The sequence below is a fragment of the Moschus berezovskii genome, chromosome 15, assembly GCF_049115385.1.
Source record: "Moschus berezovskii isolate FMDL1 chromosome 15, NW_MosBer_1.0, whole genome shotgun sequence".
NCBI lineage: Eukaryota > Metazoa > Chordata > Mammalia > Artiodactyla > Moschidae > Moschus > Moschus berezovskii.
Window position 1 is genome coordinate 41,949,890 of NC_142474.1, and position 14,025 is coordinate 41,963,914.

The window sequence follows — 14,025 nt, forward strand, 5'->3', positions numbered from 1 at the left end:
GAATCTGGGAAGGACTCAGCCAGAGGAACACTTTGGACAGGGCTTCCATGGCAGGGTCATGATAGCTGTGGAATAAAGATGGATTTCTGGGGCATGGGGAGGGGCACAGAGAAGGTGGGGGAGATGCCAGAGATGGAAGCCCAGTGCCCAAGACAGGGCTCTTGGATGCAAACCACATCTGGCCAACTCATGCTCCAGAGAAGTTTACAGGATGGCATCGCTGTTTTCTTTTTTTCCAGACTAATGGAAGGTTGGAGAAAAAGAATAGGGCCGTGGCGGGCCAGGCCAAATTATGCCGGAACAGTGAGGGGGTGCCAGGGAGTGCAGAGTAACCACTGGGCACTCACCGCTGCTGCTGCACAAAATCCAGAGTGGACTCTGAGCCCCTGGACAAGAGTTTATCTGGGAGGAGACTTCAGGCAACACCAGTAGAGGAGTGTGACAGTGAGATGGAGCGGGTCCCTAGAAGCAGAGCTACAAAGCTGGCCTGGATGCATGAGCTTTATGGAGGGAGGCGGAAGTCAGTAGTGAGGGGGCCAGAGAGGAGGGAAAGTGGGGACACGGATGAACATGTGGGTCCAGTTAAGCCTTGGCCTGACCTGTGAGTGGAGAGGGGTTTGAAGCAGAGAGAGCTCTGCAGAGTCGTTCCTCTGAGAGCAAGGGGGCAGCCTTGTACCACTCGGTTCAGTCTATGATCACCCGCTGTGTACGTGGGTGTGCCTGTGGGTGGTGCGGCTCCGATTAGAGGATTTTGTCAGCAGGGGGTGGTTCTCCTGACTAGGGGCAAGAGCCTGCACTGGAGTTCGGTGTGGAGCGGGGGACTGGGTGGGGTGGGGTGGGGGAGGTTCAAGAGCTCTGGAAAGGGGCAACCATAGCACTTAGGAAGAAAGCAATTTGGGATGTGATAGTGATAAGGGGTTCCCAGGTAGCTCAGTGGGTAAAGAATCTGCCTGCAATGCAGGAAATGCAGGCAGACTCCAGTTCCTTGTCTGGATGGGAAAGATCCCTTGGAGGAGGACATGAGAACCCATTCCAGCAGTCTTGCCTGGAGAATTCCAGGGACAAAGCCAAGCGGGCTATAGTCCACGTGGTTGCAAAAAGTCAGACACAACTGAAGTGACTGACCATGCACAACTAGTGGTAACTGGTGCAGACTCAGCTGGGGGCTTCGGGGAGGTCTGAGATATCCCACCACCTGGGGTGGTGTTTATACTCCGACTCCTGCTGTCTTTGGTCCTGGACTTTTCAGGGCATGTCACCCCTTGGTATTTCTGGCCAGCAGACTCTGGAGACCAGAGAAGGCCAGCAGGCAAAGATGTGGGGCCTGGGCACTGGAGGAACTGCAGGCTGCAGGCAGAATGGTCAGGGCACCGATGTGAAGACGGCCAGACAGCCTCGACTACAACAGCCATTAAAGGCGACCAAAAAAAATCAAAAACGCAAAGAAGGAGGAGACAGAGTCAGGAGGAAAATTCAGAGGAGCAGAGCCCTAGGACATCTTGGTGTAGATACGCAGAGATGCTCTTTATTCCCGCAGTGAGAATCCCTCTCCTAGCGCAGCTGGGCTTTATACTAGCAGCCTGGTGAGGGGGTGGCTCCCCAAAGCCTGAGACTAGTTTCCCTGAGCCACTTACATCCGGGCCAGTCTCTCGGCCTGGTGGGCAAGAGCCCGGACGCCTCCAGGCAGGCGGAGAGCGGGAAGTAGAGCGCATGTTGGTGGTTGGCCACAGACAGCGGCTGGAAACCTTCCCTGGAAAATAATGAGCGGAGAAACCTTTGCTGATTAGTTAAATCCTAGATAATCCTGGTTGATGAAGGCAGACCCGGACTCCTTAACGGATTTAGGGTTTCAGAAACCGACTTGCGGCGGGCGGGAGGGGGGGGTGACCCAGGCGGGGATGATGGAGCAGGCTCGGGCTCTGTCCGCAGATTCGTCTATGTTGGGAGGGGGCTGGGAGGCGCTTCCCTTCCACCGTTTCCTAATGCTGTAGCCCAATATTACCTGGACTCGAGGCACCCACCAGGGCGCCGGGGGACAGTGCAATGTGGGTGGGCTCAGGGCCGGCTCGCTCCCTCCACCTCTCCTGAAACACTGGGGGCGCGCTTCCCTCACTGCGCCGACTTTGGGCGGAGCACTAGACCCTATCCCCAGGGGCTGCGGCCCTAGCGGATAAACGATCCCACGCAACGCCTGCGGGTGGGAGTAGGGGCGCAGATTGGCGTGGCGGGGTGGGGACGATCCTCACGCGAGAAGGGGCAGTGAGATTGCCCGCCCCCGCAGCGCCCCCGCAGCCACCATGCGGCGGAAAGGTCGGCTCTCCCTCCATCCTGGTCCCTCCCGCGAGCCCCTTCCTGTAGGTGGGGCCGGGGCGGGCGGCAGTGACTCTACCGTCCAGGAATTGCAAGATCTCCTTATAACTCCCATCCCGGATCTTTCCCCTGCTTCGCTTTGCTTTCTCGATTTCTCTCTGCGTGTCGGGTGTGAGCGGGTTAATACACCTCAGTTTCTCTCATCTGCAAAACGGGTTTTGGAATATCCTTCATAAGGGGTTGGAAACCTGTGTGCTGTTGGCGCTCAGTGGCGGTCGAAATTGGGCTCCTTTTGGCCGGCCTTTTGGTACCCCAGGAGTCCCTGGCCATCTATTCGATGCCTGCTCTGGTAGGGAGTGGGGGACAGAAACCTCGAGACCCGGGCCCAGGCCAGCGGGCGCCGTCCGGCCTCCAAGCTGCAGACAGGGCGCACACACTTCCGCCTCTGAGACCAGCCCCTGCGAAGGCCCCAGGACCGGCCACCTCAAGGCCGGTTGTCCCGCCTTCCTGCCCGGGATGTCTGCAGTTGTGTGCATCTTTAGCAGTCTTCCTTAACTGCGGCCCCAAATCCTGATTTACGAACTCCTGCTCTGCCGGGCGGAGAGCCAGAGCATCGTGGCTGGATCTGGTACCCCCAACACTTTCCTCTAAACCCAGAGATAAATTTGGGGAGAAATTCCTGGCAGAGCCCAAAACGACGCTGGTCCTTAAGCCGCCCCCAGCCCCGAGCGACTCAAAAGACAATTATCCTAAAGGAAAGTTATGGTTTTGCTAATCTCAGGAACAGCTTGCGAGGGGGAGATTTGGGTCTTCTTTTAATAATGAAAAGTTAATGCGCAGCCTCCTGTAATTATCTTTATTGGAAGCCCCTCGCTTAATCCTGGGGTATGCAGAGGACCCACCCGGGGGCGCAGACTTTGCCGAGTTCAGCTCCAGCTCGGAATCCTCGGCTCCGGCTAGTCCCGGCTCCGGCTCGGCTCGGCTCGAGCTCGGGCTCGGCTCGGGCTATGCTGCGGGGGTGCGCGCAGAGACCCACCGGGCGCCCACGCTGGCTGGGAGAGCTGCCGCACCCCTCGCTGAGTGCCCACCCGCCGCTAGCCCTCTCAAGGCTGTACTGAGAGATTCGGCTTCCCGGATCCCGGGTTTGAGAAGGATGGACTCCGAGAGATTCAGGTTGGGTGGGCTCGGATTTTCCGAGTGGGAACCAGGAGAGGTTTACCCACGTGCTGCGTTTCGAGACAACTTTAATAAATACGGGCGCTTCACGTGAAAATCAGGCTTTCTTCGAAAAATTAGAAAATCTGACAATAATTTGCTAACTTCTGTGTGGGGTGTGTCTCAGTAGACACACCCTATTTTCCAACTTACCTTCCCCATTTAGGGCTCGCCAGTCGGACACGACTGAAGTGACTTAGCAGCAGCAGCAGCAGATAATATACTGGTACATACTTATAATTTAAAAATTCACTGTTCATCTGAAATTTCGATTTCACTGGACCTTCTGTAATGCGATTTGCTAAACGTGGTTTCCTTGCCCTGGCCCGGCCAGTCCGCTCAGGCCTGTCTCTACTTCTCCAGCTCCGGTGAATTTTGCGACGCGGGACAGTCCGGCCGCTGGAGCGCTGGGGTGGGTTTGGCTGGAGGTGGAGTAGCCACTCCTTTCCTCTTGGGGATTTTCAGGGAAAGCCTTGGCTCAGGCGGTGGCCTTGGAGGCCTGGCGAGGTTCATATTGGTGGTAGTGGGGAGAGTGTGGCTGGGAACGGAGTCTTGGTCTTAACGGGCAACTGGATGCGGGGAGGGCGGCCTCCACCGGGGAATCCACCGGGAAGGGGAGAGAAGACTCCGAAGGAATCTGGAACGTTTAGAGGTTTAGGGAGGGGACGACTCGCGCCGAGAACCTGCGTGGGGTTGGTAGCGGGGACGACTGGAGAGGAGAGGAGAGGGTGCTGATGGAGGGGACCGCAGCTGGGAGGGCGGCGACCGAAGGGAGGGGGGCAGGTGGCGTCCCCATGTCGCGGGGTCCCGGGCGTGACGCGTCCGCGCCGCGCTGATTGGAGCCCTCCGGGCTCCCGATTGTATAAAGCGCCCTCAAAGCTGCGCCCCCTTCGCGAAAGTGACGGACCAGAGGGCCCAGCCTCACCTCCGGGGAAGCCATGACCGGCAGAGACGCACTTTCCGACGGGCGTGCCAGAAGCAGGGCGCTGGTGCCCGGAGGCCCGTCCACCGGCTCGCGCCCCCGGGGCTTCGCCATCACCGACCTGCTGGGCCTGGAGGCCGAGCTGCCCGCACCTGCGGGCCCCGGGCCGGGATCTGGGTGCGAAGGCCCGGCAGCCGCGCCCTGCGCGGGCCCAGGGCTCGGAGGCTCCTGCCCGGCACGCGGAACCCTTCCGCTGGGCCTCGGCCTCCTCTGCGGTTTCGGCGCGCAGCCCCCTGCGGCTGCCCGGGCACCCTGTCTGCTCCTCGCCGACGTGCCCTTCCTGCCGCCCGAGGGGCCTGAGCCTCCAGCCCCGCGCTTCCCCGGCCGCCCACCGCCCTCGGCCGCCCGCCAGAAACGCAGCGAGAGCGTGTCGACGTCCGGTAAGGAGGCCAGCCCGCGCCCCTACTGTCTCTTCCCTCCGCTCGGGTGGGCTGAGTGACAGTCTGGCGCCCTGTCGGGCCCCACCCCAGTCCCCCAGATCTACAGAAGTGGGGACCCGAGAGCGTAGCCGCGCCGGGAGGCGCATTCTCGCACCCGCACCCTCTGCGCCACCCCACCCCCACCCCCCGCGCTTCTCCTCTGGGTTTGGTTGCCGCCACCCCGCGGACACCACCACCTGATCCGGGCCCGCCCTGGGGTCTCGGCGACCTAGCCTCCGGGGGACACTTTCCGCCACGCGGAGCTCGGCCTCTGGGTGCCGCGGGGGTCGGGAAACCTGGGTGGGCCTGCCTCGTTCATCAGCGGCACGGAACCGGTACCCGCCGGCTCCAGGAGGGATTAGACGAATTGATTGACGGATTGACAAGTCCTTGACAAGCTCGGGGCGGAGGCCTGGATCTGTCCTCCTCCGGGTGCTGAAGAGCGAGTCTGGGCACCCCACTTCCCTCCTCCCCGCACCGGAGAAGCGAGCTCGCCCGTCTTACAGCAGTTGTGCCCAGATCCTCAGAGAAGTCGGCACGGACTGTGGGGGAAAGCGGGAAGCAGTGGAAATCGTCAGACAGGGCGGAGAAGTCGAAACGTTTGGGGCATGGGGGAAGAGAACGGAGAATTTCAGAAGAGTTCGAGGGAGAGCAGCTATGTGATAGTAGACCGCAGAGCTGAGCATCCAGGCGGCTGAATGCAGAAACCGCGCTGGTCTCCACTGCTGATGAAAGGAAGCAGGCGCAGTCAGCAGACACCCACTCTGAGAGGACTTTATTTCACGAGTGTCTACTAAGTGCCAAGTTGCTTCGGTCCTGTCCGGCTCTTTGAGACCTGATGGACGGCAGCCCACCAGGCTCCTCTGTCCATGGGAATTCTCTAGGCAGGGATACTGGAGTGAGTTGCCATGCCCTCCTCCAGGGGATCTTCCCAACCCAAGGATGGAACCTGCATCTCTCCTGTCTCCTGCATTGGCAGGGGGGGTTCATTACTACCAGTATCTAGCAAATAACCGACCCCTCCATTCGTTGTCTCACTAAAAATGCAGGAACGGATTTCATACTGTGGATTTTTTTCCCTGTGAGGACCCATAAAGCTAAGGCAAAATACAATCACATCCTAGCCTGTGAGGGTATTTCTCAGGACCAAGACCAATACTGTCTTGTGGAAACATCATGTGACTGTGAGTGTAATGAAAGTTTCTTAGAGCCACAATAAAAAGGAAAAATAAATGGGTGAAACAGATTTAAATACTATGTCTCATTTAATCCAATACCTACAAAATATTGTCATTTTATGTGTAATCAATATAAGAGTTATTAATATTTTACTCTGGGGGGTCCATTGTCTTCAGTACATTGGATATTTCACGCTCACAGCTGGTCTCAATTTAGACTGGCCACATTTCAGGGCTCCCTAACCTCATGTATCTAATGGTATCAGATTGGACAGCACAGATAGTATAATACCATAATCCAATTTTCTAGTGAACTCATTGATGTAGGAGTTAAACTGATATTATTTTACTACTTTTGCTTTTATTAATTTACATTTAGTATTTTGAAACATATGCTTTTAAACAAGAAACCTGGCCATAGATTGGTCTTTTAAACTTTCTTTCAGCCTAAATCTTTCAATATAATGGATTTCAAAAGATAAAGCATAGTGGAGTGGGTTCTCAAAAATTTTCACACACATCTGTGAATCGTCTGGGCACCCTTGCCAAGAATGAGTTTCCCAGGTCCCGCTTTCATAGATTTGAAATTGGTAAAGCAGGGCAGGGGGCCAGCTCTGAGGAGGGTTTTGATGTCACAAACCTCAGTCTTCCCCTTGAGAAGTGTTGGTGTAATGACTAAGATGAGGAACGTGAGTTGTAAGCAGAAGAAAGTGTATGATTTGGAAGCTGAAGGGAACAGGAAATGCAATTAGTGTTCAAGTAGCTTAAGCTTCACACACATCTGGGGTCTGAATCCCAACTTCACTGTTGACAACATTTGTGATCTTGGACAAGTTAATCTCTCTGTACCTTGGTTTCCTCCTCTGTAAAAAGAGGATAATAATACCAGCTGTCATGGAGTTTTTTTAATTTATGAAGAATAATGTTGATACGCATGGGCAGTCGGCTAAGCACAGCACTTGGAATACGTCATCAGATATGAAAACTGTGATCTTGTCTTGTTAAATATTCACATCCCTGACAAGTTCATAGCTTCAATCCTTAAATCCAGAGGGCAAAATGAAAATTGTGCTCACCTCTAAAGTCCTCTTCCTCTCCTTGTGCTAACAGGTGAGGACAGCCCTTCTGAAGACAGGAGTGACCAGAAGGCATCCCCAGCCCCCAGCAAGAGGAAGAAGAGGAGGCACAGGTACTAAGATCCCACATGAATTCCCCACCCCACCTTCCTTGAGACCCTGTGCCTGAGAAGGTCTGGTCCTGCCTTGGGGCAGCATGGGAAAGGACACAGTAGCCATCTGGGAATGTAATTCTGCCATTCCTGGGGGCTTCAGGTCAGCCTTTGTAGCATTTTATTAATGATGATGATTATTATTTTAAAAAGTTTTTTGCCACATCATGTGGGATCTTGGTTCCTCAACCAGGAATGGAACCCCCTACATCGGAAGCAAAGTGTTAACCACAAGACTGCCAGAGCATTTTAAGCACAGCGCTATTAGACCCTGGAGCATTTTGAAGACACAATTTTGTGGGCCCTTAAAATAGGTCTTCTTAAAATTAGTTGGTGGAATTTATTGAGGAGAAAAAAAAGGACCTAAAGAGCTCTGTTTTGCTTGAACCAAGCTGTGGACTTCCCAGAGGCTACTCATTTGGAGGTGGGGCACCCAGCTCTCATGAGGTGGGCAGAGGTAGGGAGCAGGCACGGGGTCCTCTGAGGCTGGGAAGCCTGGCCGCCTCCTGTGGTCATGTGCCCATGTGCCTCCCTGCAGGACCGTTTTCACCGCCCACCAACTGGAAGAGCTGGAGAAGGCCTTCAGTGAGGCCCACTACCCTGATGTGTATGCCCGGGAAATGCTGGCCGTGAAGACTGAACTCCCCGAAGACCGAATACAGGTGCAGAGGGCCCCTCTCCTCCCAAAGACACCCAGAGACCACGCTGTTCTCACACGCAGCGAGTCAGCCCAGAGCCACCTCGAAACAGCCCCCTCCATCCACAAACTGTGGGTCACTTAGATGCCAGAGTCTTCCTTTGTGTTCACTTAGAGAGGATGACCCCTGTAGCTGTCCAGCCATTTTACCTTTTATTAAATCATTCTTAAAAATTATACAATTTATGCCACATCTGGAAATTATGTAAAGATATCAATGAAAAAAAATGACTATCCATCCATGGTAGACCCTCAAAGAAACTAGTGTAAGCAGTTGATGAGGAGTTTCTGCACACCAGCCCCACGCCATATACACACTTGACCCTGAAATACACACTCGCACACACACAGAAGACTGGTCTTTGTCTTTGCGTTTAGCCATCCTATGTGCTGACAGCACATCCTCTCCAAGTCAGAAGACATGCCACTCACTCCTTTCTTTTAGTTTTATTTTAATTTAAAAATATATTTATTTACTTTAATTGGAGGATAATTACGTTACAATACTGTGGTGGTTTTTGCTATACATCGACATGAATCAGCCATAGGTGTACATGTGTCCCCCATTCTGAAGCCCCCTCCCACCTCCCTCCCCACCCCATCCCTCTGGGTTGTCCCAGAGCACTGGCTTTGGGTGCCCTGCTTCATGCATCAAACTTACACTGGTCATTTATTTTACATACGATCATGTACATGTTTCAGTGTTATTCTCTCATATCATCCCACCCTCGCCTTCTCCCACATAGTCCAATAGTCTATTCTTTACATCTGTGTCTCTTTTGGTGCCTTGCGTATAGGATCATCATTACCATCTTTCTAAATTCCATATATACATGTTAATATACTATATTGGTGTTTTTCCTTTCTGACTTACTTCACTGTGTATAATAGGCTCCAGTTTCATCCACTTCATTAGAACTGACTCAAATGCATTCTTTTTTATAGCTGAGTAATATTCCATTGTGTATATGTACCACAACTTCCTTATCCATTCATCTGCTGATGGACATCTAGGTTGCTTCTATGTCCTAGCTATTGGAAACAGGGCTGCAATGAACATTGGGGTACATGTGTCTCTTTCAATTCTGCTTTCCTCAGTGTGAATGCCCAGCAGTGGGATTGCTGGGTAATATGGCAGTTCTATTTCCAGTCTTTTAAGGAATCTCCACACTGTTCTCCATAGTGGCTGTACTAGTGTGCATTCCCACCAACAGTGTAAGGGGGTTCCCTTTTCTCCACACCCTCTCCAGCATTTATTGTTTGTAGACTTTTTGATGGTGGCCATTCTGACCGGCATGAGATGGTACCTCGTTGTGGTTTTGATTCGCATTTCTCTGATAATGAGTGATGTCGTTTTCATGTGTTTATTAGCCATCTGTATGTCTTCTTTGAAGAAATGTCTGTTTAGTTCTTTGGCTCACTCTTTGATTGGGTTGTTTGTTTTTCTAGTTTTGAGCTGCATGAGCTGCTTGTATATTTTGGAGATTAGTTCTTTGTCAGTTGTTTCATTTGCTATTATCTTCTCCCATTCTGAAGGCTGCCTTTTTACCTTGCTTACAGTATCCTTCATTGTGCAAAATCTTTTACATTTAATTCAGTTCAGTTCAGTTCAGTCGCTTAGTTGTGTCCGACTCTTTGCGACCCCATGAACCACAGCACCCCAGGCCTCCCTGTCCATCACCAACTCCTGGAGTTCACTCAAACTCATGTCCATCGAGTCGGTGATGACATCCAGCCATCTCATTTTCTGCCGTCCCTGTCTCCTCCTACCCCCAATCCCTCCTAGCATCAGATGCCCTATTATTTATTTTTGTTTTTATTTCCATTACTTTGGGAGGTGGGTCATAGAAGATCTTGTTGTGATTTATGTCAGAGTCACTTACTATTTTTAAACAATATTTGACACTAATCTTTTGTTAAGATAAAGCAATCCAACAACTGAGGTTAAAAGGGACCATTGCTTGGTGAACATTCCCATCAGAGTGAAAACTGGCTTCTTTGCACAGTGTGGGATACTCTGACTTTGTCTTGTCATCCTTGACTCCATGGAAACTTCGGTGGAAATTGATCCTGATCACCTAGCACTACCAGTCCTGTGAGCTGTGAGACAGGCCAGGTGCTCCCAGAGAGGGTAGCTGGCCCTTGCACCCCTCTGTGCTGGGGGTGGGGGTTCTCCTCCTATAAGCCTCTCTGCTTCCCCTCCCACCTCAATCTAGGTCTGGTTTCAAAACCGGCGGGCCAAGTGGCGGAAGCGAGAGAAGCGCTGGGGCGGCAGCAGCGTGATGGCTGAGTACGGGCTCTACGGGGCGATGGTACGCCACTGCATCCCGCTGCCTGACTCCGTCCTGGGCTCTGGGGAGGGCGGCCTGCTGGGCTCCTGCGCACCCTGGCTCCTGGGTAAGGAAGAGGGCCTTGCGGCTGTGCTGCACAGGCAATGTCTGGGGTCCCTATGCCTGGAGGGCCACTGCCAAGCCAAGCAGTGTAAATTTACTTCGATTTTTAATTAATTACAAGGCCTGGACTCTGATCGGTTGCCTTATTTTTCACTGGAACTGTGTAGGCAGTGTGTGGACAGGCCCAGGCAGGCCCTGGTTCTCTGAGTGGAATGATACACGTTCATTACGTGAAATATGTATTTCCAATGTTGAGTGCTGTCAACTAAACAGTTCAGAGCCCATGGCAATAGGAAGCAAGATGGTGCAGGCAGTGAACCTACAGGCTGTTAACCGCATGCACCCCGGACTCCGGAGGTCTGGTTCTCTGTCCCGGTTCAGCTGATAACAACCCGTGACATAGCTGTTCTGTCCCCTAGTTTTTGTGCGAGAACTGTCTGCTCTGTTGGAGTTCAAGCTTTGAGGCTGGAAGTTCTGAGAAGCTGGCATCCTTACTGGTCTGTTGGCTATTACCGGAGAACCATGGGCTTGGAAAAATGAGTTATAGACAGCATCCAGGCAACTTAGGTGGAGAAAAAAACAAGGCAGAAAGTCAGGATTAGGGGGATGCTTGCAGGGGGCCAATTTTAGGCTGGGGAGGAGGAGGGCTTTTGTTTAGCGGAACTTTTTTGAACCCCTACCCACCTGAAACTATGCTGGGACTGGAGATATCAAGTCATCTTTGCCCTCAAGGACTGGAGAGCCTGAGAGGGAATGCTGGGCAGGTCACCCGGCCCACCCTTCCGAGCTTACATGAGCAGGTGCGATGAGCTGAGTCTACAGGTCTGCGGCCTTACAGGAAAGTGGGCCTCGGGTTGCCAGACACCTGACTTTTTAAGAGAAGCTGGACATTTGGCTTTTGATGTAAATCTTTTGATTTTGAAATCTGCCAACAAACTTTAAAATAAAAATTTAAAAACCACCATGTCATCCAAATAAGGCATTTGCCCTGGCTGTGTCCAGTGTACAAACCCTAATGTTGAGAGTTACCTACAAGACTCTCCAGTAGGCCCCAGACAGGCACCAGCAATGGAAATCCTAATGGGATTTAGAGAGCAATGACAAGGAAGAAATGTTACTTAATTGCTATATTTAAAGACTGGAGAAGGAAATGGCAACCCACTCCAGTATTCTTGCCTGGAGAATCCCATAGACAGTGGAGCCTGGCAGGCTACAGTCTATGGGGTCACAAAGAGTCGGACACGACTGAGTGACTAAGCACATATTTAAAGATATCTGCTTTTATTTATTTTCTTTTTCTTTTTTTGCCAGGGATGCATAAAAAATCCACAGGGACGATAAGGAAAGCAGAAAGTGAAGAAAAGCTGGCAGGACTCTGGGGCTCTGACCACCTCAAGGAAGGTTCTAGCCCCCATCAGGTGGGACCCCAGAGGGGCTTGGAGGAAGGCAGTCCTGTGAGCAGTGTGGACGACGTGGTCATTGATCTCTCCAGCTCCACACGCCAGGAGACTGAGAGAGTGCAGCAGGGGGCTGGGGCCCAAGGACGTCCAGACTCGGAGGGGCTAGAGGAGCTCCAACCTGGGAAGGAGGGGGCCTTATGAGATCGCAGGCCTCCACCCCCAACATGCAAAGGCTGGAAATGTGCGCATTCCTCACCAGCATTTTTCAAAAGACAAACGTTGTCCAAGACAAATGCTCTCAGCTGGACTTTCTTCTTCCTGTGTCAGGATAAAATGCAATGTCACTTGCTTTAAGAAGACACATGGTGACTCTTGGAACATTCCACTGCATTCTAGAATGGAAATCATTCCTTGACGGCACGTGAATCAATTAGATCTAAAACTTGCATTCTCTTCTGTAGGTAGAACTTGAGGAGGGAGGATTTCAAGCCCTAAACGCATTCTCACTGCCAGACATCCTGAGGTTTGGTTCAGTAGACTGTGTAGATTCATAGGCTAAGTATGCTGTCCTTACACTGAATCCAAAAATACAGAAGTATTTAATCTACAGAGAATCATATATCTTCATAAATAGTGAAGACCTTGTGCAGCCCCCATATGAATGAAATATGATATTCTTACCTTGAACTTGGCTTTAGACATTTCCATTTTCTTGTTAGACAATGATTCTGTGTCCCTCTAAGTGTCACTTGATTGGGTCTGTGTGTCTTGGAATGCTTCCTCCAAGGAAGCCCTCTCTCCCTTCCCTTCTGATACAGCAGGGAACTATTTCTGAACGACTGCTGAATATCTATAAACAGTGTTTTAAGGTCAGATCAGGCTTCTCGGTTTTTTAAAATTTATGTTTGAGAGCACTTTAGAGACTTGATTTCGTGAATGTTTCCTTGCCTTTATTTCCTTTATTTATTATTTAAAAATAAACGTTTTGTGGTTTGCTCGGTTCTCATGCACCCCCTCTGTCCACATGTTCACCTACTGCCATCCAGACCAAGGGCATCCCCATTTCCTGCCCCAGACTTTATGCCTGAAGCTTTCATGCTTGGCTGCAGCTCTCACCCTGTATTGCTCTGTAAACTCCTATAGGGCAGTGGCCGTATCTAACTCCTTTTTTTAAAAAAAAAAGGAAAACTTTTTATATTGAAGCATACCCAATTAACAATGTTGTAATAGTTCCAGGTCCTGGCGTGCTGTGATTCATGGGGTCGCGGAGAGTCGGACACGACTGAGCGACTGAACTGAACTGAACTGAACACAGCAGAGCGACTCAACCATATATTATACATGTATCCATTCTCCCCCAAAGTCCCCTCCCATCGAGGCTTCCATGTAACATTGAGCAGAGTTTCCTGTGCCATAGAGTAGGAACTTGTTGGTTATCCATTTTAAAATATAGCAGTGTGTACATGTTGATCTCAATCCACCTGCAATGCAGGAGACCACCTGCAATTCAGAGACACAGGTTTGATCCCTGGGTGGGGAAGATCCCTTGGAGAAGGAAATGGCACCCTACTCCAGTATTCTTGCCTGGAAAATCCGGTGGAGAGAGGAGCCTGTTGGGCTACAGTCCATGGGGTCGCAAGAGTTGGACACAACTTAATAACTAAACCACCCTCACCACATGTCAATCTCAAATCCCTTCCCTCCAGTCCTTTCTGAGTTCAGAGTTTAGACAGAGCTTGCGGCTCACTGATGGGGAAGCTGAAGGGTAAAACGTGCCCCCCAGCCCCCCAAAGAGGCAGAGAGGAAGGAGGGTGGGGACCTTCTACAGGTGACTTTCCCCAGGAACGGGCGCAGCACCCCTCAGGCCGGACATGGCTCTTTAGTCTCTGAAAATGAGAAAACACAGCCTCTTCCCTGTGGCCTCTTTTCTCATCCTGAGCTTGTCCCAGACTACTGTGGAAATTAAATGTCACCTATCCTACTGTCGCAGCAGCAAACCACAAGCCCCGCTTTCTCTCATTCATTCTGACACCTGGAGATCTTGTTAGAAGCCTGGGCCTGATGGTGGGAGGGCTGTTGAGAGGAGAATCTGGAAGTTGATTTCTCTGCCTCCCATTGGACTCACAGAGCAGGCCCCAAGTGACACGGCCACACTTATTCCATTCCGTCTCCTGCCTCCAGCCATTTCTCGGATTCTTGCCTC

The 14,025-nt window shown here is 51.8% G+C and overlaps 1 protein-coding gene across 1 annotated transcript; it reads left to right on the forward strand.

Annotated features, from left to right (window-relative positions):
- The first annotated feature begins 2,679 nt into the window (after window positions 1-2,679).
- On the forward strand, window positions 2,680-12,822 carry VSX1 (visual system homeobox 1). The gene is made up of 8 exons (XM_055424862.2): window positions 2,680-2,938; window positions 3,692-3,751; window positions 3,889-3,937; window positions 4,394-4,887; window positions 7,215-7,293; window positions 7,871-7,994; window positions 10,246-10,426; window positions 11,734-12,822. Exons 4-8 carry the CDS (start codon window positions 4,464-4,466, stop codon window positions 12,021-12,023), a joined length of 1,098 nt encoding a protein of 365 aa, XP_055280837.2. The 5' UTR covers window positions 2,680-2,938; window positions 3,692-3,751; window positions 3,889-3,937; window positions 4,394-4,463; the 3' UTR covers window positions 12,024-12,822.
- The last annotated feature ends 1,203 nt before the right edge of the window (window positions 12,823-14,025 follow it).

Bases quoted from the DNA above. Each gene is read 5' to 3' on its own strand.
- VSX1 (XM_055424862.2), top strand. From the start codon at position 4,464: ATGACCGGCAGAGACGCACTTTCCGACGGGCGTGCCAGAAGCAGGGCG. The intron at 4,888-7,214 runs GTAAGGAGGCCA...TTGTGCTAACAG, and splicing joins CGAGAGCGTGTCGACGTCCG to GTGAGGACAGCCCTTCTGAA. The intron at 7,294-7,870 runs GTACTAAGATCC...GCCTCCCTGCAG, and splicing joins AGGAAGAAGAGGAGGCACAG to GACCGTTTTCACCGCCCACC.